General features: G+C 40.4%; 2 protein-coding genes across 3 annotated transcripts in view; both read left to right on the top strand.

Annotated features, from left to right (window-relative positions):
- The first annotated feature begins 216 nt into the window (after positions 1-216).
- Positions 217-2608, top strand: LOC146260426 (uncharacterized). Its single transcript, XM_084670543.1, has 6 exons — positions 217-599; positions 1427-1477; positions 1597-1659; positions 1918-2106; positions 2200-2302; positions 2495-2608. The coding sequence occupies exons 1-5, from the start codon at positions 563-565 to the stop codon at positions 2259-2261; spliced, it is 402 nt and encodes a 133-aa protein (XP_084526669.1). The 5' UTR covers positions 217-562; the 3' UTR covers positions 2262-2302; positions 2495-2608.
- Positions 2609-8742: 6134 nt separating this feature from the next.
- The window catches only part of LOC146260425 (carbohydrate sulfotransferase 15-like), a 77093-nt gene continuing 59623 nt past the window's right edge, over positions 8743-26212 (top strand). For both annotated transcript variants that reach the window (XM_084669885.1, XM_084669882.1), the window contains exon 1: positions 8743-8965. The gene's annotated coding sequence lies outside the window, so the exon portion shown is untranslated. The remainder of the gene's footprint in view (positions 8966-26212) is intronic.

The following is a 26212-nucleotide window of genomic DNA, read 5'->3' as shown; positions in this document are numbered from 1 at the left end:
TATTGACAAGACCAGTGATCTGTGTGTTTTGTCGTTGTAAACTGAGCTATCATCGCAGCACGTCCAGTCTGAAATACCACTTGATGGCCAAGCACACAGCTGATGCGAATTCTCTGCCCCCTCGTCAAAGCCAGGCGATTGCAATGTTGTTTTCAATAAAAAAAATATTTGCACAAAGCAATCCGAACCACTTTTCTATGTTGATAAGAGCATTAAAATTTGAAAAAAGATTGGGACAAAAAGAAATCAGGGACATTTAGAATAGATAAAAATGTGCGATTAATTGTGATTAATCGCAAGTTAACTATCACATTAATGCGATTAATCGCGATTAAATATTTTAATCGTTTGACAGCACTATTTGTAATACAAAATTGTTAAATGTGACCAAAAGGCAAGCGATTCTCAAGTTGTATTTCCAAAGACATGAGTCATCACAGAATATTACAATTCTTCCTTAGCAAACCTAGGTTTGCTCAGTCTGTCCCTGAGCAACGACTTTGCGCATGCCCATTTCAACGCATCTCTGAAACTGGGATTTCAGAGAAGAGTTTGCAACTGAATGCATGGATTTCAACTGGAAATTAGCTACTTCAAAGGTGAGTTTCTTTACAGAAATAGATTTAAATATATAAACATATTTTCTGAAATCGGATGGAGGATGCTATTACGTATAGGTTTGAAATTTAGGCTATTAAGCCTGGTTATCTGTTTCAGATTAACGTTGTTTACGTTAGGATTTCGCTAGCTACTAGCTAGTAGTAAAGCTAGTATAATGTACTGTAGAGTTATGCTAAACCCTCCAGAAAGTTAAATACTGAAAATACATACAAAGTTTAGCGTCTCACAAATCACCCACAAAAGAATCAGTAAAAATAAACGTTCAGAACTAGCAAAAACCTTGTCCGAAAATAGTTTATTTAGCCCTGGAAGACTGTGTGGAGATAGCGCGTGGCTGATCACGTTTTGATCAGTCGGCACAGCAATGGCGTCTATAAAAGTATCATGTCACTAATTCTTCCAATTTGTACATGCCATCTGTTTTTGGATAAGTTTATTCGTTTTAACCTTAAGATGCGTGAGTTTTTCCCGAGCTTCCACGAGTGAGTTTTTTCCAAAACGGCAGCTAGGTAGCTTTTATTAGCTTCCGTATAGCAACCTAGCATAATACTTGTAGCAATGCTCCTACCTGCTAGTGTTACTTGTTAGCCTACTAATTGTAAATTTTGAAGCCATACTATAGTGTTTGTCACATTGTTTGTCTTTCGGAAAATAGTCGGTTGTAATGTTCAGAATGTTCAGACGCTACGCTGTGTGGGGCCCTGCTTTCGAACGATCACACATGTGCGATGCTGATCATTTTATATTTATATCAAAATGCTAATACTATGTACTTAAACTACATTCCACTTTCATTTCTGTACAGAGTATCCTACCACCGTCACACGGCCTAGCACTGTGTCCCTGGGAAATTATGGTAAAGTAATGAATGACCGTTTTTAACAGTGACAATAATTGTATGAACCATGGCAACCCTAAAGGCTATGTTTTGAAGCAAAAGCATGACTTAAAACTTTTGCATCACCTGACTCCTAGGTGTCAACTCTGGTCTGGTAGAGGAGAACCCATATGGGGTCCAGGAAAACAGCTGGCAGCCAGGCAAGTGCAAATATAAGACACTCAAAGCTTCTCAATAGCATTGCCAACTCATTGTAAGGCATACTTAAGTTGTTCTGATCGTGGCAGGGGGATACATATTTGTCAAAACAACTAATGTTGTCTTACAAATGCTTTGTATACAGCCATTCAAGGTAACATGTGTTATTTACATCAATGTTACAGCTAATCTAGAAGAACCACAGTGTGTGCCAATCATGTTAACTCTTGTAAACTTGTTTTACTTGTCTTTACTGACAGACACATTACAGGTTATGTTCCAGAAGATGGAGACATTGGAGGAGAACCAGCGAGAGGCTCTCCTATTCAGGCGACGACAGGGCAAACATGCTGAAGAGGTGCCAGTGATGGACCTACAGGTGGCCCAAACACAGGCTGAACTCCAAGACTTTGAGGAGCGCCTTAAGGTGCTGGAGTTACGAAAAAGTGGTAGGTGTTTTGAGATGTTGTGAACTATGGCTTACACGCTGTGTTCAACGTTCCAATTGGTGCTAACAATAAGTTCATGACTTCTAATTGCAGATGCTGTGATGAAGTGGAAGACGGGACTAGGAGAGAAGGCTGTGGAGCTCCTCACAGCGTAGACACTCAAACACGCCACGGCAGCCCATTCAAAACAAGCCAGGTGAATGAATGATGATGGCAGCTTCCCAATCCAACCTTTCACATGGCTATGTGACCAAAAACTAGAAATCCATAATATTTTTTTGATTATGTATATTATTCTAGATGTGATTTTTTTTATGACTTGTATAGCCCCTTTCATATGTGCAATTATGTTGATAGGACACTAACTTATTTTGTGCTTCATTGTCAGGGCCAACAGACAGGACCTGTAGCGGGGACTGGCAGAAGATGTTCATTCACTGTTTCATTCACTGTATTCACTGGCACTTTGTTTGAAATAAAATGACTGAATGTTACATGGAAATGCTGCCTTGTTTATGATTAGCTTGAGTTAGGCAACACACCACACAAACATAGTCCTCCTGAAGTTGGCTATGTAGCCTATTATACAAGAACAAGTAGCATTTGGGGCAAATGAGGTCTGCATATGAACCGCCCCAATATACGCAAAATAACTGAGAAATATAGGTTAGTAATTAACGTCGCAGTTACGGACTGGCAACGTCGGAAAATTACGTTGCTAGGAGGTTGCGGTTACCGACTGGCAACGTCGGAAAATAACGTTGCCACGACGTTGCGGTTACGGACTGACAACGTCACAAAACAACGTTGCAAGGAGGTCGCGGTTACCGACTGGCAACGTCGGAAAATAATGTTGCGACGACGTTTCAAACAAAGTGCCAGTTACGTTGCTAGGACGTTGCGGTTACGGACTGGCAACGTCGGAAAGTTACGTTGCTAGGAGGTTGCGGTTACGGACTGGCAACGTTATTTTCCGACGTTGCCAGTCCGTAACCGCAACCTCCTAGCAACGTAACTTTCCGACGTTGCCAGTCCGTAACCGCGACGTCGTCGCAACGTTATTTTCCGACGTTGCCAGTCGGTAACCGCGACCTCCTTGCAACGTTGTTTTGTGACGTTGTCAGTCTGTAACCTCATTTGCCCCAAATGCTACTTGTTCTTGTATAATAGGCTACATAGCCAACTTCAGGAGGACTATGTTTGTGTGGTGTGTTGCCTAACTCAAGCTAATCATAAACAAGGCAGCATTTCCATGTAACATTCAGTCATTTTATTTCAAACAAAGTGCCAGTTACGTTGCTAGGACGTTGCGGTTACGGACTGGCAACGTCACAAGATCACGTTGCGGCAACCTACTGGCGCCCCACAGATGCACGGTCCCGCAACGTCGCCAAAGACGTTGCGGCAACGTATGTTTGGTCAACGAGTGACGTTGCGGCAACGTAAGGGCAACGTAACTGTGTTAGCTGGGATAGTGCTGTGGCTGGATACTCCTTTTGATAACTAAAAAACGTTCGAGATTCTTCCACAATCGACCGAATTGGCCAAGCAAGGCATGTACATTTAGCTTACAGTGTACATAATCTAGCTAGTTAATGTTGTTTTTCCAAGTTTTTTAGAAATCTGCTCAAATCAAAGCTAAACAGTGCTACTGCCGTCATAGCTGCCTGTCACAAACGTCCAAGCCGGACACATCATTCTTTCCTGAAAAAACTCTCTTCACTCCCACAAACAAATTCTTCGTAAGGAAAAAGTATAGACTTTTAATTGACAATATTGACAACACATATTAACAAACTTGTCATTACTCATAATATCGTCTCCGATTTTAATTCGAAGCTGTAAATCTAACGCTATTCACCTTATTCCGCCCCGCCCACTTTCTTCATCTTTTTGCACTTCCGTTGTATTTGCACTTCCGCTTTACCGGGGATATCATTCAATTCAATGGAGAACTGCCGAGAAGTCCCTCTGCTAAAATATTAAATCATTTAGTGGATTTGTGCAAGATGTGCTATGTTCGTGTGCTACAACAAGTCAACAATACACCATTTCACTGGATGGCTTGAAAACGACTTTTAAGTGTTGATATAATTCGTTTGCCGGTCAGATTGCTGCCCTGCACTCTGCTGTGCTGCGATATGCAGGCATCACATTAGCCACAAACATAAGATATTCTAACGATTTCACTGCAGGGCATATGCATTTGCTATACTTTGTTCGAAAGCTTAGGTCCTCTAGAATTCAGTCGTGTGATTAATTTTACAGTCAGTACATGTATTTGAGACTTCCCCTCTAAACCGACCAGCTAGCACTGTTAGCAATAGAACGTTAGCTAGCTTATTGTTTATCTACTTGAGGCTCTAGTTTTTACATCAGGTCTCTGCTATTAGCCATAAACTGCAAATGTATGAGTGACAAATTGTGCTGTAATAATAAAAAGTTACAACCTTTTCATCGAGGGGCTTTGGTACAAGCGATATGCAACGTGTTAAAACTTACAAGATATGTATCTTCCCTCCTATCTAATGGCAGTTAGAAAGACGCATGAAATAATTTGATTGCCGCGTTGTTTCAAAAGCTTTATATTAAATTTAGATGTACCGCAGCAATTGTTTTGCTCACAGCCATGCCCATACGTTTGGTTATAATCATGTATCTACTTATATCATGAATTGAGAACACTAAAACATACTAAAATATAGTTAGTTTACACCCTTTATTAATACGAGCAGACAAAAGGAAACTTCAGTTTTTTTTTTATTCAGCGCCTTCAGCCAGGGACGCAGATCCTCAACTTTGGTTGGAGGTCGATGCAAATTATGTCGGCCCACAACACTCGGACCTCTTCTTTCCATGGTCAAAACAATGATAATACAGGGTCTGATTCCGTCTTCTCCACCTGTTATGGCAGCCACAAACTGCAGTTGACGCTGGGCATCTTTATTAGCCATAAATGAGTACCAGAGCCTGTTAAAGACACTGTCTTTTAGCACCGTTATAAAGTGGAAAGTATCTAAACCGGAAATGAGAATACGCGGATGGCCGCGCCCATCGTGACTTCCGGAATAAGGTCAATAGGCAATCTCCCATGGTATGCGCTCTGCCTCCGCCTCGGAAAACAATGGCTGCCGTTGCTGACGAAAGATTTATTTTTGACTGACAGTTACCCCTTAACCAATCAGATGTGCTTTGAGCTTAAGTTGTCATGAGTATCTGGCAGTTTTCAGAATTAAAATCGGTGATTGGATGGCAAAGTTATTAAGGCGGGATCCATGGGTCTTTTTCGACCCATATTTGAATTGTAAGGCAGGAAAGGGTTTTTAACCTAGACGCAAAACTATACGTCCAATCCCAAAAATATTCTGAGACCCAAGACTCTGCCGAAACCAGTGATGTCCTTTATATGTCTGTGCGGTCGAAAATACGACTCTACCGGCAGTTTAAAAACACGTCTACTTCCGAAATTCTCTGACAAATTTTACCCACCTCTCCATTGAAGTTAGTGAGAGAATTTGAAAGGCTGCTCTCGCTTCAAGGCTCAAAGCTGAAAATCTGTAAATGTGAGCTCTTTAGTAGTTACATTGGCTGAAAGAGGACAAGTTTTCCTACATTTTAAGGTATAACTTGTTTCTGTAAGTTAAACTATATGAACGTCAGAGGAATTTGTTTGACAATTTAGTTGAATATCATAAAAATCAAGAAGGAGCTAAAATTTTTATTTGCACAAAAACCTTAATTATTTAAAACGTATAAAAGTGAGAAATACCAGAAGTTGATACAAAAATTGTAGGAATCGGTGAAAGTATGCAGGAGTAGTTAAAGGCTAAAAAACGGCGGAAGAACTGAGAAGTTGAAAAACAATTGTGAGAATGCTGAACAGCATTCTCACAAATATCAGAAAAAGAGCAGCTCAATCATAAAAATCAAGAAGGAGCTACATTTTTAATTTGCACAAAAACCTTGATTCTTTAAAAAGTATAAAAGTGAGAAATACCAGAAGTCATAAGTCAGAAGCCATCATCTCCTGAAGGAGCTGAACGTTTTGATACAAAAATTGTAGGAATCGGTGAAAGTATGCAGGACTAGTTAAAGGTCAAAAAACGGCGGAAGAACTGAGAAGTTGAAAAGCAATAGTAACAGCATTCTCACAATAATATATATGTGAGATAACAATGGTTTGTGCTCGCCGAAGACAAGCACACCCCAATAATAATAATAATATCTATGTGATATTACAATGGTTTGTGCTAGCCGAAGGCAAGCACACCCCAATAAACATGTTAGCAACGTGGACGAGCAACCAGGCAATGTCGACTGAGGTAGCTGTCTAGCAATGTGCTAACATTAGCCTAACTTTATTTTCAAAATACATGTTATTAGCACAGAATCAAAATTCAATCATTTAATATGCATTTCTATACTTTATCTTGACAAATAAATGATGTAATTAGGCAGTTTTATTTTTTGACTTACCTAGTAATGTAAGACTGCTGCTGGAGTTAGCTCACGAAACCAACCAACTGTCGAAACCACTTATTGATGACAGAAACTTTTCAGAATAAAATCCGGAACTTCCATATATTAGTTGGCAGGTGATTGGATGAACCATCGGTCTATTATCGTCCATTACCTACCAGTAGAACGATGATTGGTCCAGAACATATTTTGAGGCCAAAATTAGCTTTTTTATCTTTGCTAGCCATTTTTATCTCACGATGCATGATATCTGCGTCCACAGTTTTTCTCGCTAAGAAAACGAAGCTACTGAGTGCTAATACAACTTAAACTCAAAATATCCATAAGTTAAAGCCGGAGCAAGAACATTCCTTGCTGAGTTTCGTAGGTGGCCATGATGTTATAGACCTCCTCCCCACGGGGTTCAGGAAAAGTTTGATTTTCCAGCTACGGCAGCTAGCTCCGTTACAGTATTGGTGAAGGAGTTGGCTAAAACGAACGCTTGCGATTGGTTATGGAAGATTATGGAAGTGGCTCTGGGCAGATCCAATAGTTTTAAACTTCAACAGAGGACCCGCCTTCAAGGAAGTTAACGCTTGTCAATGGGGCGATCCCAGACCCTCTGTACAAATGAAATGTATGAGGGTCGGGTTAGGACCAGGGTAACACTATGTAGCCAGCGGATTAATTTAGAATGGTGAAAAGACGGGAATGGTCTTAATTTAGAATGGTGAAAGTTTTACTGGAACTACTTAGTAGGTGTACATTATCATAAAATAATGGACAACCTGCAGCCAATTAAAATTTAGTATTCTCCCAGACCATGGGATAAATGTGTTAAAATTGGGTGTTCTGTTGGGTTTTAATACTTTTTCTGAGCTTTTTGACAAATACCTCATAGTACAAAAAAAACTAAGACTGAAACCAGGGCCAGCCCAAGGCATAAGCGAACTAAGCGGCTGCTTCGGGCTCCCGTGGCCCCCAGAGGGCCCCCATTAGCACATGAAGTTACAGTTTAATGTACCGTGTTTCTACAGCTCAACTACAATACGGCACATTACAGTGCGACAAAATCAGTCTCATATAAGTGCAACATCAAAAAATGTTGTGTGTGAAGTCTCTTACCAGACAGTGGTACAACTGGATCTTATATTTCCATAGCTACTGTGTGGTGAGAAAGGTTGTCACCCACTGACAGCACACAGGGCTGACTGGATGCAGACATCAGGCAGACAGCAGACTGAGTCACTGTGGCCACAAGAATGGAGCACTATCAGCAGGGTCACTGACCAAGCTGTAACATAATATCTTGTTACTCATTGATTAGTGGGGACTACCAAAAAAGCAAAAATCTTTGATTACTGTTAATGGATTTGCTAAATCATTCAAATGTATTCACATTTAGTCTTTTTTCATATGAGATGATACAATAAATTAATCAGTGTTTCCTCATATAACTGAATATCTGGATGAAATTACAATGTGGTCATTGCCTAAATGCATGTGCCTGAAAGCCTCAATGACTAGAATAAATGTGTTTAAATTGTTTTAACTCCCCCATGTCTGTGTGGAGATAAATCATCAAACAAGATCTGCTGTTGCCCCCCAGATAAAGGGCGAGCTTGCCTACCACTCTGGACCTTCTAAAGAGTGTCAGCCCCCTACACAGAAAATGACAGGTGTGACAACTGGCCCTGACAGGTCATCGATGATTTGGCTACTTCTGTAACAAAACCTTACATTACTTGTCAGTTGTCACAGTAAGTAAAATTTGAAGATGGTTTGAATTATGTATCTAATCAAATATCCTTCTATCTTTGTTTTGATCACCAAAACGGATCACCATTTGGCTACCTTGAGAGACTAAATGTGAAACAGAAGTCAACACAAATAGGCTAGTTCTAAAAAACGATAACATTGCCAGTATTTACAATATGATTAGCCTAACTGACTTGCGTTTAAGATTACGTTTTGGTATTATATATATTTTTTCACATTAAACCAATGTATAGTTTTACATTTCCCATACAAGCTGTGGGCAGCTGTCCATTTTAGTTGCCCACAACCCCAACCCCCCTCCCTTTTCAATCGAGCCGGTCTCGGCTTCAACTTGGAAAATCACCGAGCTACAGAAAGAGCCTCTCACTGGTTCAGAACATTCACACACAGAGCGCGAGATAGAGGACAGTGCACGAGCTGTCACTGAAGGAAGACGCACATGTATCAGGAAACTGTTCTTATGCTCGTGGACCGTTAACAGGGAAATTAACCATAGTTACTCGTACATGACAGATTTTTTATAGTGACTGTAAACAGACTGGTATGGAAGTATTTGTGCCGAACATTTCAAAACTTGATTAAGGTCGATTTGAGAGGGGTGGACTACAGGAGAAAACTCATGGTAGGCTATGTTTTATTTTAGGTTTAACCCATCCTTTTTTTACTTGCATAATTGTTGAGCTATTTATGTTTGTCAAAATGAGTGAAAGCCAGGAGTGGTTGGAACGCTACCTCCCTCCGTGTGGTTGTTTTATGTTGGCCTACATATCCGTTGTTTGATATGTCGGTAATTATCACTTTTCCCTGGTAGCGCAGCGCAGATAACGTTTCGTACAGAAACGTTAGACGGTGTTATCGCCGCTGACTAACAGACATGCCAGCAGAACTGGCTCCTTTCATAGCGGTACCCGCTGCTTGTTTGGGATGAATGAGTTACGTGTTCTGAAACTCCGGAGTTGGGTTTGGCTAGTTCTCTTTTAATCAACTGCTAGATTGCTTCTGAAATGTGCTTAAGTAACGACACGTGGGCTTTTCCCATTCTTTAAGTGCGAAATGAAACGCCTCACGTTATGTTAAATATTTTTAAGACAACCTTTAATTATAGTCATTGGCTCTCAGTTTGTTTTAACAAAAGCAATACTTAATGTAACGAGAGCATAGTCTAGTGATACCCAGCACACACGAGGCCTGTTGTATCAACTCTAAAATAATAAAAGCTTTTTCTTCTCAATAAACGCGCGATAGAAACCACACAAGAGCCAAACAGACGAGGGCGCATCTCTTTGACCTTAACCGTGAGCCATAAGCAGAACAAGCACCCACACATTCTATAGGCAGAACAAACACACACAAATTCAATCAGTGAAATCAAAGCCAAAAATACAACCAAAAATAGCAAATAAATGTATTTATTTTTAGGACTGCTGGTATAGACCGCCTATTACATGTAATTGGAAACAGTGTCTTTCCCCATTGTTTTTATTTAATTGACCTTGGTCTTCTGTGTAACTTCAGTTAAGTTTTTAGGAAAGAATGCCTTTCATTTTTTCATGCAAAGTTAAGGGCAATATAATTACCATTTGGTCAGTTGAGGAAGTACTTTAAATTTAGAAAAGTATGTAGGCCTATGCATCAGCTGTTTTGGCATTTAATCTGAATCACTGAAGATATGGTTGGCAGTCCCCTGATACAGGGATAACAATCTGAACCAGCCCAATTTAAAGTTTTATTTAGGATACAGGGCTCATATAGATGGACTCTTGTGGTCACTTGTTGGCAATATTCTAGTCTGTTACCCTCTAGATCTTGCCTCAGAACAACAGTCCTCTGATGCCCTCTCACAAGAGTTGAATTTCTTTCCTCTGTTGAGAAGAAGATTTTTTTGGGGGAGAGAAATATGGATGTTCTCATGGAAGATTTAGGTAATGATGCTGAGGTGTACCTAACCCTATCCACACACATCGGGTATCATTGTGTTTCCATTGCATGTGATTGGCTCGTTATTTATAAGGAACAATGCAAGATGTTATTCGTAGGTGTCGACTGCTTAAGAACAATTGCGAAGGGACACAAAGTGATCTGACAACACACAGGGACCTTGGTTACTTAAGTGATGCAGGTCAAGCAGGGGAAGCATGCTCAGAATGCAATACTGGAGAGCTTGTGGGTACGCACACTGTAGCTGACTTGTTCTTGCAAAGGGAGCGGGTGTCTTCAGGCACATTTTTCCTTATAGACCTCATGTAGGCAAGACCTCATGTTTATGTGCCATAGTTAGGTATGCCCATTTTGTCCACAACATGCCACAGTGGATATACCTATTTAGCTGTTTGCATACTTGTGACGACAGAGGCAGTGCAAAGAAGGGGAGTGGAGTGAGGTGGTGGTGGTGGTGGGGTATGCTAGTGAGTGGGTTTGCTGATTATGATGATTTTCATGCCAGCATCTGCTCTTGACTTCTTACCGGCTCTCTGTATCCTCTTCTGGGGTACTTTTATTCTATCTTTCCTATTATCCTAGCTACTCTTTCCAAAGTAAAAGTAGGCTCTTCTTTAATGTGACGGGAATTATTTTTTAGCTGAATTGAAAGTGAAACTATTATTGTAAGCTGTTGTACTTTATCTTGTTTACATGAAGCGTCATTTGGTGCGCGGAAATAAACCACCAATCAAAAGCTCCAACAAGAGACCAATAAACAATGAGCCAAATTGATTTGAGCATTTCACACTAATTGAGCATTTCACAACATCAAATGTGAAAGCACTTCACAACATCAAATGTGATAGCACATCATCAAACATCTACCTATTAAGCAGTGTTTTGTAGGCCTAATTATCTGCAACAGGGAGACACTTAAAAATTCACAGAGGACTGATTCATAAATTAGTCCATAAAGTGATGACACCTCATGAATTATGAAAGCAAAACAAGATGACCCTGTTTTTCAGCAGCAGTTGTATTTCATATAAAGTCATCACTCTGACCAGAGAGTTGTGTGAGGTTCACTGAGTGAGACATTGCAGATATGCTTGTCCCTCTCAGCTGTGGGTGAAATCTAGCACTTCTAATTAGCCCACGTGCACACAGACGTGAACACAGAATTTCTGCTGGGGAATTCACTTAAAATGAACAGACATAGTGATTTCCATTTATCTGGAAATTCATTAGAAATGGCTCAGTTTTTTGTTGTTGTGCCCTCTCTTAATGAAAAGCGGAAATAAAGGTGGCCGCTTAGTACATGCAACAAACAGCTGGCCCTTCTGCCGTCATGAAAGCATTAAAGCTCGCCACCAACACATCGAGCAGCCTTATACGCCTCAGCCAATGTGATTGTTTTTAAGTGGATAAAGGCATTACTATACTCTAATGAGGAGCATGCAGTGTTTCCAAGAAAAGAGTAATGTATAAAATGTGTAGATCATCTGGGATAATATAGCTTTGTGTAATTTCAACGTCACTGTGTTAAGGGAACTGTATGTCTTCTTGTTATTGACAATAAGCTGGACTGTACTCGAGTCCCAAAGAGACTTTGGGTACAAATAAAGTCTTTCATATGGATGATTCTGTATTGTCCCTTTTGGCCTCACATTTCTGTAGCATAACTGCAGAAATAATTATTTGTGTTGGTCTTTGAATAAAATGAAAGGTGTCAGTACATTTCAGACAACAGCTTTGGATATAAAAGGAAAACATTGCTATTGTTCATGTCTATAAACCTGAAGAAAGGATGGGAAGAGTGGAGTTGTCTGCCAGTGGCCTCTCCCAGCTGCATCCAAACTTCGACACCTAAACTCTGCAGAAGGAATCAACATATCTGTATAGATCTTTATATGTCCTGGATATCCTGAATCCCACACACATCCTCCTCTCACAACCCCTAACCCCAAGAGCAGGCTTTTTTTCTTTGCCTCCTGATACATGTTCCCTTTTTTAGTCCAATAATCAGTCCTGTGTGATTTCTAAATGATGCCTTTGCCATTGTTTTTTCTAGGCTCTTTAATTTTAACAGCTCCAGACCCAGCCCCAAGAAGTCCCCCCCCCCCACACACACACACACACACAAACCAAAAAAATGTGCATCAGTGATCAATGCACAGCTTTACAGACTTGGCCAAAGGCACACAGCACAAGGACCATTAGCCTCAAGGAGTGAGAGGACATGATAGAGATTATAATAAAGTCAAGCAATGTGTACAGATGGTAGTATATCAATAGATTACTGATTTTCACTACAACCATAACCCCTCTGTCTAACACATGAAATTCCCCAAACTGCTTTTCTAGCTAACTTTCAAAACAGACAAAAACTCAACCTGTCATCATGGCTAGAGTTTGTGACAATTACAGCGGACAAAGAAATGCATTTATAATTTGTGCTTGACCACACGAAACTATTTTGGACATGCTTGTTTTCCAGACAACCAGCTTGGTTTTAGAAAAGGGGTGTTTGCTTTCCAAGCTATCCTTGAATTTTTGAGTAATCTTCCATGAGAACATACAGTTATGTTTGTGCAGAGGTGAGATAGCAATCACGGTTCCACAAGTACAAGAAAGTACACCCGGGTTGGACAGCAATGCCACTTCTCAGCTCAATACAGCTGGTTTCCTATTACCATAAATACAACGAGGAGAACTCTTTCAAAACATTACAAGCCTTAAAAGGACCTGCCTTTTGTACTTGACTTATTGTCAAAAGAGTAAAAAATGTTTTCCATTGCATAGACCTGCTTTGCACGTCTGTTTCTGTGACAGCAGGCAGTGTATTCAGAGGAAGTGCTCTGTGCAGAAACAACATTTGACAGTGATGCATTGTACAGACAGATGGGGACTGTGACAGCCAGAAAATAATTGTGCATGAGAGAGGTTTGTGGTTGATAGGTTTTCTAACGACGTGGTGTTGTTTTTTTGATTAGAGTCGTAGATCACTACAGGCCTTAGTTTATGTAGACATGTGGGGGCCCTCTTCAGAAAGTGGTTTAAGTTTCTGCCTAGTGCCACAATTCAAGGCCATTTGTCGACTTGATTGATGAACTTCCAGTGATTAAGCTAAAAGGCTGTTAATCTGCTTCATCTCTTGAATGATCTGAGTGGGAGTCTTTTATTCAATGTAATGTGGTGCATACATAAGCCGTGATAGGATCCTCATCCTCATGTTTCATAATGGTATCCTACCCTTCAATCAACTAACAGAGAGCAGAACAAGGAACATTTCCCTTTTTGTGACCTTTTTACATACTTCTAGCTTCATAATAAAATCCCCCATGTATGTTTATAGAAAAAGATTTTACATGAAAAGATTTGAGTAAGATGGTGGTTTTGGCACTGCCAAGTTATGTGTTAATTGAATTGACAAAAACCTGCTTAAAAATCTGTCCTTTTGTTCCTTGCTAATATACATTTGAATTAACAATTGAACCTTGTGTCTAATGTAGTTTAACAGGAAGATGAGTGGCTATTGTTAAGTTACCCAAATACAGCACAGAGTTGATAATAAACATTTATATTTTACTTATATATAAATGTATATTTGCTGTGGCATGTCAGGAACGCTTCTAACAGTGTAATGAGACCCATCATGAAAACCAGTCAACTCTAGTTTAGGGGTGGCATGTGTTTCTCTGGTCTTAGCAGTGTCACATAGCCCTTAGCAGCACAGGATATAAAGAGATGCACATGTCTTTCATGATGCACATGTCCATATTCCAATTACCTTCAACCCACTTTTTTATATTGTCTCTGGAGAATCTCCGTGAGAGCTTTGGAATCAGTATTTTGCTCTATCCTCTCCATGCTCCTTGACCGTTCTGTTGTTTATTGTTTGTTGTGTGAATTGTGGCACAAGGAGTGGCTGTAAAAGTATGAGTTTCTGTGTATCTTTTCTTTTTTTCTTTTTACACCAGAGTCCGTTAAAAAAAGCAATGACGGCACTTGCCAACCAGCCTCATGTCTGCCATGGGTCAGAGGTTAGCATTCAGTCCTGTTTACCAGAGAGGCTCAGAATGTCCAGTCAGAGTGTCACACTTCCCGTGGGAATGTTTACGCTCTGCTGGGTGTAGAGTTTCAGGATAACATAACGTGACAGGGTTGTGTATGACTGTTTTTTCTCTTTCATCAAACAAATTATTTTATGGGATTAGCTCCACTAAAATCACGTGTTTCGGGCAGTTTGAGATCAACACAGCTCGTGCCAGTGTGAACATTAGCAAACCAGTAAAGGGCACGCACTCCTAGATTCTACACTGGGAAATATATGCAGCTTCAGTCAAAACTTCTCGTTCCCCCACCTCTTGTATCGTAAAGACTTGGTCAAGCGATTCAATTTTTCTTTGCTACAGTCTACCTCCAGAGCACACCAAATTGATTGATGCGCTATTGTAATTTATGTTCTGCAATGTACGCAAATGACAATGTTAGTGATCCTTCCACATAAGAGGTGGAAAATATTGGAAACCTTAATTTATATGCCAAATACAAATGCCATGGATATATATCCTCCCTTTTAAAAAGGGCCCCTCACAAGTCTCACTTAACCTTTCCGCCCAGTGGTTGTACTCCGGAATGGCACCCGCAATCAATTTCCCACCAGGGTAACTGGAACGGACAAGAAATCAGATTCTAATAAATTGACCGTGACCTTGCTTCAGCTGTTTGTTGAAGTTCCATTTTAAAAATGATAATCTATTGGTTCATGGCATGGGAAATACATTTTGTTTATTCACACACACAAATTTGTGTGCTCAGTCCAGTCTGTCTGGAAGGGAGTGGGCACTTAGACGGTCTGAGCAAACACACAAAAAGCTTAGATTTTTTAGTAGAAGCGCAGTTACTCAGTATAGGCTGTCTGAGACATGAGCTGTGGAATGAACAGGTTTCTTGAGAACAGTGTCTCGAAATCTTTGATAAAATAAGTGAAGTCCATCACATTAAACATGATAACCTTTTTACTGCCATCTACAGCAGGGCCACTCTGTCTCTGGGTAGCACCTGCCAGACTAGTCTGAAGGTTGAGTGTGCTGAAGGCGATACATTTCTGAGAACATTAGACCATACTCCTACTACCCTGGATGTCTTCCCTCATAGTGGTTTTAGAGAGTGGGAGGTCCATTATGAGCTCATCAGCAGCACACACACTTTCACAGACACATATCAGAACTCATAACATAAAACCACTTTAAGGGCCCAAACTAACTCATATGTAACATGAAGAGTTTTGTACGTCCTTAACATGAGGGGTCAGTAACATGTCTGATATTCCAAAGGTATGGATGGGGATTTGAAATGATTTCACTATTTGAGTAGTATCCAAAATGATTTTTGAATATCCGGATCTATCTTAATTAATACGGTTCTGTTATGTAATTAGCCTGACATGACGCAAAGCATACAGTAAACACATGAACCACCACACATTCTGGCAATAATTGTGAATGTTAAGCTGTTAGATGAAAGGGGTGATTTTTGGGGGGTATTTCACACTGTTCCTTAAGGTCTCCGAATAGGGTATGTAACATTGGTTGGGTTGAAAATGGCCCGGGTGCTGTTCCATGCCCCCTAATAGATCCTCTGAAATGTTCCCAGGAAAAAACACTAGCTTTTCTCCTTTTATGGTATGCTCATTAATATTTAGATGAGCTGTGCGCTGTTAAAGACGCCTTTCTCTGCACTCAAGATTCATTTAAAAACAGCAAAATAAAGAATACAACAACATTAAAAACAACAGAAGAAGTAATTGACATTAAATGGAATATGCCGTTTTAAACAGATGGGTTTTGAGTTCCAATTTGAATTGGGGGAATTAATCAATATTTCTGAGTTGGGGTGGTAGTGAATTCAAGAGACGGGAAGCAGAGCGGCTGAATGCTCTACTCCCCATGGGAGTGAGGCTGGCAGAGGGGACACATAGGTGTATGGAGGAAGAGGATCTGAGGGAGCGGGAGGTAGTGGGACCCTGGAGGAGATTAGACAAATACGGGGGGGCAAGGTTGTGGATGGTCTTGAATGTAAAGGATTTTGAATTGTATACGGAACTGAACCGGGGAGTGGAGTTGTTGCAAGACAGAAGTGATGTGGTGAAAAGAGGAGGTGCGGGTTATAATGCGGGCAGCTGAATTCTGGACTAGTTGATGTTTATGGAGGAATTTGTGAGGGAGGCCAAAAAGGAGAGAGTCACAATAATCCAGATTGGAAGTGACGAGACTGGACAAGAATGGCGGCAGTGTGGGGGGTAAGGGAGGGGCGGAGACGATTGTTGTTTCGGAGATGAAAGTATGCGGACCGGGTAATGTTATTGATGTGGGGTTGAAAGGATAGTGTGCTATCAATGATGACACCCAGACCCCTAACTTTGGGGGATGGTGAAACGGAGGAGTTATCAATATTAAGAGAAAAACTGTCGGTTTTGGATAAAGTGGATTTGGTGCCAATGAGGAGAACCTCGGTTTTATTACTGTTCAATATGAGGAAGTTTTAGGTGAACCAAATTCTTATTTCAGAGATGCAATCAGTAAGGGAGGTGGGCGGGAGAGTGGACAAAAGTTTGATAGAAAAGTAAAGCTGGGTGTCATCAACATAACAGTGAAAGTGAATGTTAAATTTGTGAAAGATGTTGCAGAGGGGAAGGAGGTAAATGATGAAGAGTAGGGGCCCCAGGACAGAACCCTGGGGCACACCTGAAGTGACAGAAGAGGTAGTGGATTTAAAAGACTTGAGTTGAATGAACTGAGTGCGGCCAGAGAGGTAAGATGTGAACCAGTCTAACGAAGTGTGGGTGATGCCGAAGGAAGATGGCATGTTGAGGAAGGTGATGTGACAGATGGTATCGGGCAATTCCATGCAAAGTCACCCTTACCATAGAAAAAAAAAGTTGTGCGCTGACAAAAATAACTGTTTTAATGAATAATGCAATATGAGTAGGCTAAATGTTCGAAAATATCCCTATGGGCCACAAGGTGAACCACGAAAAGTATTTTAGAAAATGATTCCCGCTCCGCAGTCTGGCATCTACACAATCTTTAGCTCATAAAAAAGAACGAGTCATGCTAACCTACCAAAAAAAAGTTTGTTTTATGTAGAACTAGTTTCTTCAGAGCGTAATAGGATTTTGGTGGCACGGTTTGACACGTGATCGGTCCACACCAATAAGGTAGCTGCTTTTTGTCAACATGGATGGATATGGTTGGCAAATAGAGGATGGGACACTGACAGTGTTTTGCATTTGATAGACTTTTGCAGCCGCAAAAGTGCCTGTGAGACAGGCAGATGTTCCTGTTTTTTGCTCGCCACAGTCACTGACGCTCCTAACGTCATGCAAACTCGCGTGACTATCTCTAGCAGAATATTAGCAGCTCGTTAACTTCCGGGAGATAGCTAGGCTAACTGCTTTACTGCAAGGCAGCTGCAGAAACGCCATAAGCAAAGAGGCCTGGGTGATAACTATTTGTTAATTTTGTGTGACATGCCACACAATTGTGATGTGTAATGTACAATATAAAATTATATTATTAGCTGAGGAAGTACATCTACTTTCGGAAACAGTAGTCTACTATTTCACTGAAGCATTAGCATCATGAGATTAGCCTCTGTTGGCCGGGCAATACATAGTATAGTGGCCTATGATGCATCTGTTTTCAATCGTTAAAATAAAATACATTTTCATCGTAGGATTTATTATGACATTGGATTACAAGTAAACAATTTGTTGGTGAAATTATCATTACCTGTGGTTTCAAACCAGTGTTGCAACGCTACGCGAGACACACTATTATAGGTAGTCTCGCTAACAAAAACATCTACACAGTTGTAGGAAGTCAAATGGTGACAGAACATGTTCGGCACTCCCCTTACTTAAATCAAAGGTTTTTCAATAGGTGAAACTCTGACTGCTAACCTGAACTTCAGCCTAAACTTTGTCAATCTGTCATGAAAATAATTAATTTCAGCCTAAACCGTACAAGCGAACGTTAAATCGAATTCAACCAACGCAATCGCTACCAAGATAAACACAGCAGCACAGTCTAGTATTGTACTGTAGTATTACAATTTACCGGGGCAGCTTCTCCACAGAAGGCTATATCGCATTTTGCGTTGTTACTGACAATGATCGCTACCAGTGAACTTTTTTTGAATGAGCGCTTTCCCCCTAAAAAATCTCAAGCTTATTGATGTTTTTGTATCTCCTATAATATTTGTATTTATATTGTAAATTACGGCAACTCATATTTTATTGTATATTTTATTTTAATTATTTCCCACTTAGCATTGCTAGTTTATGTACCCTTAGTATAGTTAGACCACATATTGAAATGTAAGATATATGTTTATTGTATGCACCTTCCTGCCAAAGAAAATTCCTTGTCTGTGCAAACTTTCATGGCGAACAAATCCCTTTCTGATTATGGGGACATATTTTCAGTTAGCAGATGGTACTGTTTGAATCGTGATTCCATCTGACATACTGCCGGTGACAAAGTTGTGAGAATAAGCTTCAAAGGGGGTTCTTTATTAATCAATGAATGCAATATGAGTATGCTAAAAGATTACAGGTAATAAACGGACCAATCTGCAACCGACGTAAGCAAGCACACCCTACAATTTCCCCAGGAATTGTAATCTCTCTAGTTATTATTAGTTCAAGTCTTTTATTTGTCAGGTACACAGAACAAGGACACAAGGTCAGACTGGGCACTGAAATTCTTAAGACAAGACAACGCAAGCACCTGGCATAACATAACATATTAGTACACGGAACATAATTTACATCTATGCTGAGCTTAAATAAGTGAAACTTCCTCAAATATACAGATGGCAATAAATAATTGACTATACTAACCCTAACAGTGCGTGTCCACTGCAGCGACGCGAATCGCTTGCCATCGCTCGCCTTCCCACAGTTCACCACGCTCGGGGGCGTTTCAAACGGATGAATGTAGAATGTAGTTCTCTAAAATCACTGTTGTAGTTGTCATGGCCAAGTGTGCAGACTTGGGTTTACGTAGTTGCAACATCGATCAAAATAATACTAGCTAGTTATTACAGAACGAAGTTACGTAATGTCTGAATTAGAAAGTGCAAGCACCAACAACTCCGGCAAACTTGCGCCATGCATCGTTTTTTTATTATTAACATCTCTGTACAAATACAGCTATGTATCGTACAGGACTGGGTAAGCAGCCACACAAATGATTAGTTTCTCCTCAACCTTGAAACCTAGAAAGCTAGAAATGTTTACCATGGTTGCTACCTTACGAGAAACAAGAAAACACTCCGATTGGCCATCGCTAGCGAAAATCGCTCCTCATTTGCATAACGTTGAGAAAATCTCAACTCTGTTGCATTGCGTCGCTACCCACAATGCACCACGCAAGCAATTCGCCTGGCTCCATAGAAAATGAATGGAAAACATGTTGTCGTTTGCGTCGCATCACTGCAGTGGACACGCACTGTAATACTAAAACTTTCTAAATTACAGATAACAATAAATAATACACTATACTAACCCTAAATGCACATAAAACCTATTTCAACCCTATAACCTATTCTCACCTAAGTGGAGTACAGTACAATAGTGCAAAATTGCAGATCAGTGACTGTCAATGACCATACAGGGGACCATACACAGGAATTATTATACATCTTCTGCCACGGAAGTCTATGGCTGCTCCTAGAACCGTATTGTCAGAAGTTGTAAAATTTGGCACACTCTTTGGGGCCAGTCCCATCAATTTCACCAAGTTTCATGTCTCCATTTTAAACCCTCTAGCGCCACCAATGTGTCAAATTTAAAGGTGTGTTTACACGTTTCTTTTGAACCACTGACCTCATTTTCGAAAATGAGGTAATTAAGTATTCCCTGGATCAAGACGAGTCCAACACACTTTATGACGTCATGCCTAGATATAGATTCTCCATTTTGAATGTTAACGAAAAGCGTTTTTTCGGAACTCCTACAATTTTTGTCAAATGTTCTTCAAAATTGCCACAAATGATCTTCAGACCAAGCCTCAGAAAAGATATCATATGGATTTTTGACTTTAGAAATCGTTTGTTAGTTACAGCAAATCAAATTGATGTGGCCGAATTGATGTGGCCGTCATTTTGATTGAATGACTATAACATTTTTTCGCTAACCTTCCTATAGAGTTTGTCCAATCTTAACCAAATTTGGCACAGATCATCTTCAGACCAAGCCTCACAAAAGACATCACATGTTTTTTTTTCTAAACCTTTTGACTGGAACAGCCAATCAAAGTCGTCAACCAAGCCACCATAAAAGAAGTGAGGTCATATCTCTGCACATTTTTACTGCATTGACACCAAATTTGATATAGGGACTAGGGACCCTGTAGCCTGACGTTGTCATACTCATAATTCTAGTCAGAATATGAGTCTGATACCGCTCCATTGGGCTGTGAGTACGGGGCGTGTTTCAACCGAACCCGGACAAAAATGCCTCTTCGCTTAATTGGATAGACCTACAACCAATTAGAGCAACGTAATATGTGACGAACCCATAAGAAAGACGGCAAAAACATATTTTTTATCGACAAATGCCTTGATCGCGTTTCTCTGTTCCTCTTTCTAAATTAGGAACAGATGTCAATGTCTTCAAAAACAGACTCAATAGCAAAATCTACACCTCAGCTCTCCAGCGGCAGCCATGTTTGTTGAAAACAAATTCAACCCAAGCGCTCTTTGTTGACGTGGTTGATTACGTTACTGTTGATCATCTGTCCATCATCGTATAAAGCCCGCCCTGACAATTTGATTGGTCCGAACAACTCTTGTTCGGACATAATTATTTTGTGGGCGGGGCAAAGTTCGGCTGGTACCCAGGCTAGGGACCCTGTTCTAAGAGGTACAAATAGTTTAGGCCATTTCACCTCTAGGTGGCACTGCAATAAGCAATATTTGGCACCAATTATCTTCAGATCAAGCCTCACAAACGTTTTCACATAGTTTTTTATTTCAAAACGGTTTTTCCGATGAAGCTGATCAAAGGCGGCGATGACATTTACATTACATTTACATTTATTCATTTAGCAGACGCTTTTATCCAAAGCGACTTCCAAGAGAGAGCTTTACAAAGTGCATAGGTCACTGATAATAACAACAAGATAGCTACAAAGCATTGCGGGTATCCAAAACAAGAAGCACACATTGTGAACAACCAAAAAATAAGTGCCAAAGGGAAGAACCATAAGAGCATGTAGTTAAGCAAGTTACAATTTAAACAACATGAATCTCTAAGTGCAAGTGTACCTGTAGAAAAAGCAGCAGCAGTAAAAATAATAGTAATAATATTAACTAAAATAGAAAATTTGCAGCAAATACAACAGTCTAAATCAGTTGCCATGAACCAACAAGAGCAACAAGTCTCTAAGCAAGAGTCATTGTGATCCTTGAGGAAACTAGCATTGGGTTCAGCAAACCATTCCTAAGTATGGTTGTACTCCCGGAACAAGTGCGTCTTGAGCCTTCTCTTGAAGGTGGAGAGACAGTCTGTGTCTCTGATGGAGGTGGGGAATTGATTCCACCACTGGGGGGCCAGGCAGGAGAAGAGCTTGTGTTGGGACCGGGCGGTCTTGAGCGGTGGGACCACCAAGCGGTTGTCTGAAGAAGACCGTAGGTGGCGGGTGGGGGTGTAAGGCTGCAGGAGAGACTTTATGTAGTCGGGTGCAGTCCCGTTCACTGCTCGGAAGGTCAGTACCAGGGTCTTGAATCTGATGCGGGCCATGATGGGTATCCAGTGGAGGGAGATGAGGAGCGGAGTAACATGGGAGAGTTTTGAACGAATCCATATAAGGACTCGGTAGTAACGAATCCTCTCAACGAGTGATTCGTTAATTTCCCGACTCGGACTTTCTACGAGTTTTTGGATCATTTTTCACGTGACCTGCATAGGCTCTGGAGCTAGAGGAAACGAACGATTCGTTCATTTCCCGACTCGGTCTTTCTATGGTTCTTTGGATCCTTTTTCATGTGACCACATGCGAAAGGGAATAAGGAAACAGTTTCCTTATTCCCTTTCGCTTGGCTGCTGTTTTAGTAAGACGTGAATGATATTCGCTCAAGTCATCATACTGACTGGTTTTGTTATTTTCACTTAAAATGTACACTTACAGTTTAGTGCAGTGTAATTGTTTGACGTGATAATTAAATGCTAGTGTGATAATACATGACCAAATCATACAAACTCATGATACATTATTTTAATTACATTTATTCATTTAGCAGACGCATAATTTAATGCAGGAATTTCTTTTGAAATAGCGTCTGCTGGTGCACATTTCATGCACTAACCTACATGAGTGTTTGCAGTGGACGTATAGCCCCCCCCCTCCGTTGAAATGAACGAATGACTCGAAAAAAGATTTGTTCATTTTACTGAACGAGATTCAAAGAACCAAATAAGTAAAAATGAACCGAACTTCCCATCACTAGGGCATACTGTATTCTAAGGGTGAGTTATACGCCAAACGTTAAGACGTTAAAAAGCACTTGGCAACTATTTTAAATATATCCATATCTGAATAATCCAATTTCCCAGAGTGCTAGCTTGTTTCTTGCCTCTGAAACCATTCAAATAGCCTATTTTGTTGCGATTTAGTGGCACTCAATAGCATATTTCGTCATCAGCAGCTCTCCTCCGGCTCTGCAGATAGCCTGGATACAGGCATTACAAATATGCAAGTTAGGCGATGACGTCATTTAGCGACTTTTAGGACAACCAATAGCTACTTTTCTTACTGAGGAGTTGGCAACATTGCTTTGCGCTGTATCGCACAGCATTTTCAATATGTGACGTGCGGGACAAGGTGAAAATGCTGTGCGACACAACTCAAAGCGGGCTAGTGTCGAGGGGCAGGACTAGTCTGAGAATTTGGAGCATGCGCTGTGGAGCAATTCAATTGAATTCAATCATATATTGACATACCAAGGTGAAATTGTTTATGGTACTTCAGAGTGATGTCATCTTGAACCCTATTAGGTTTGAAAAACCATCAGTCAAAATTATATTTGTTTTATTGACACAAAGATATTGAGGCAACGTGGACATTTACATAAATACAGCCATTTTGTATTGCATTTCTTATTCCATGTCACCCTATATAAAGACATTTATTCTACACACCTGTAACACATTTCAAGTTGATTGGATATATGGTTCATGAGGATAAGGTTTTTGAAGGTTGTACCAAATTTGGACAATACAGCAAAATCTATCATGGCGGACGTTAAGGGTCCTTGAGGCTTTTTTGTTCCCCATGAGAAATAAGGCACATCTACCAATTTTCAGGCATTTTTGGAGTATTGGGGCGCTGGGGGACTTTGGGCGTGGCTTATAGTGCCACCTATGGGCGTACATGGGCCATTAGAGGTCTGGAAGTAGTGAGTGACCTGTTGTATCATTGGGCCAAATTTGAAAAAATCTGGTCGAGGACTGTTTGAGCTATTTAGCCATTTCACAGAGAAAAGGAAAAATAATAAGAATACTAACAATAAATATAGCTGCAAGCAGCAATGTGGTGGCCAAGCAGTCAAATTACCCCTAAAACACTTTCGAAATCCTCAGAACAGGGTTCCGAGTGCATGCAGCAAGTTTGGTGTGAATCCATCAAAGATTTGCTGAGATACGACCCAACTTCCTGTTGGCTGGCTTAATGGCACATTTTGACTGCCTGTACCGGGCAAACGGTTCTGAAAATCAAAAAATCATGTGAAACCCTTTGTGAGGCTTGGTCTGAAGATACTCTCTGCCAAATTTGGTGAAGATTGGACAACATGTGTAGGAGGAGTAAAGAAAAAACGTTTTTCAATGAATTCAAAATGGCGGCCGGATCAATTCGGCTATTATCACAAGTTATCATTTATCACATACGGGATGTCCCAACATATCATGAGACAAAGGAATCCCTTCATAAAAGCAAACAAATCAACAGTTATTGGCCAAAACACATTTTTGCTTCCTGCGGCCACGCCCAGTGATCACATGACACCAAATTAATTGGACAGCCTCAGAAGAGGGTTCCAAGTCATCATATTAAGTTTGGTGTTGATTTCTCAAAGATAAGCTGAGATATGACCCAACTTCCTGTTTGGTTGCTTTGTTGCCAATTTTGATTGGCTATACCGGACAAACGGTTTTGAAAATCGAATATCCTTTGATAATTTCTGTGAGGGTTGGTCTGATGATAATGTGTGCCAATTCTGGGGAAGATTTGAAAAAAAATAGAAGTAGTTGAAGCTAAAAAACGTGTTTCCTTAAAATTCAAAATGGTGGAAAATCTATATAACCGGAAATTGACGTCATGGGGTGTTTTGAACTCGTCTTGATCCAGGGAATCCAATGGTACCTCATTTTTGAAAATCGGTCATACGGTTCAAAAGTTACGTGTGTAAACACAAGTCCAACTTTGACCAGTTGGTGGCGCTACAGTGCTCCAATGAGAGACATGAAACTTGGTGAATATAAAGAGGGGACTGTGCTTAATAAGTGTGCCAAATTTCACAACTTTTTACCATACGGTTCTAGGGGCTGCCATAGACTCCAATGACAGAAGAAGTGTAATAATAATAAGAAGAATATAACTGCAAGCAGTAATGGCGGATTCCTCCAAACATTGTGAACCATTGAATTTTTTTTATTCTTGACAAATTGTAACTGTATAGAAAAATCAATGCTGCTGACTTACCAAGGGGATACCAAATCTGACCAATTCCAAATATAGCTGCAAGCAGCAATGAGGTGGCCAAGCAGTCAAATGACCCAGAAAACATTTTAGACATCCTCAGAAGAGGGTAACAAGTACACGCAGCAAGTTTGGTGTGAATCCATCAAAGATTTGCTGAGATACAACCCAACTTCCTGTTTGCTGGCTTAACGGCACATTTTGATTGCCTGTATCGGAAAAACGGTTTCGAAAATCAGAAAACCATGTGTTAGCTTTTGTGAGGCTTGGTCTGAAGATAATCTCTGCTAAATTTGGTGAAGATTTGACAACATGTGTAGGAGGAGTACAGAAAAAACGTTTTTCATTTAATTCAAAATGGCGGCCGCATAAATTCGGCTATTATCACAAATTATTATGAGTCACACACGGGATGTCCCAAGATATCATGAGACAAAGGAATCACTCAATAAAGGCAAACAAATCAATAGTTATTGGCCAAAACACATTTTTACTTCCTGCGGCCACGCCCAGTGATCACATGACACCAAATTGTCTAGATATCCTCAGAAGAGGGTTCCGAGTCATCATACCAAGTTTGGTGTTGATATCTTGAAGATTTGCTGAGATATGACTTCACTTCCTGTTTGGCTGCTTTTCTGCTGAATTTGATTGGCTGTACCGGACAAACGGTTGTGAGGATCACAATTCTAATCCATAAGTTTTGTGAGGCTTGGTCTGAAGATCATCTCTGGTCATTTTGAAGAAGTTTTGACAAAAATTGTAGGAGGAGTAGGCTTTCAAAGGTTTTTGATAAAACCGGAAATAGCGGAAAATCTATATAACCGGAAATTGACGTCATAGGGTGCGTTGAACTCGGCTTGATCCAGGGAATCCAATGGTACCTCATTTGTGAAAATCGGTCATACGGTTCAAAAGTTGCGTGTGTAAACACAAGTCCAACTTTGACCCGTTGGTGGCGCTAGAGTGGTCTAATGGGAGACATGAAACTTGGTGTAAGTATAGAAGTAACTGTCCTTAATGAGTGTGCCAAATTTTACAAAAAGTTGTCGAAGGGGTCTAGGGGCTGCCATTGACTCCCATGGCACTAGAATAAAAAAAAGAATAAAACTAACAATAACAATAGGTTTCCTCCTTACGGAGGAATCCTAAAAAGGTAGAATCACTTATGAGGCTTCGCC

This window comes from Hypomesus nipponensis, chromosome 13 (genome assembly GCF_054491055.1).
Source record: "Hypomesus nipponensis isolate SF chromosome 13, ASM5449105v1, whole genome shotgun sequence".
Taxonomy (NCBI): domain Eukaryota; kingdom Metazoa; phylum Chordata; class Actinopteri; order Osmeriformes; family Osmeridae; genus Hypomesus; species Hypomesus nipponensis.
Note: the sequence above shows the minus strand (reverse complement) of the source record. Positions and strands in the feature narration are given on the sequence as shown.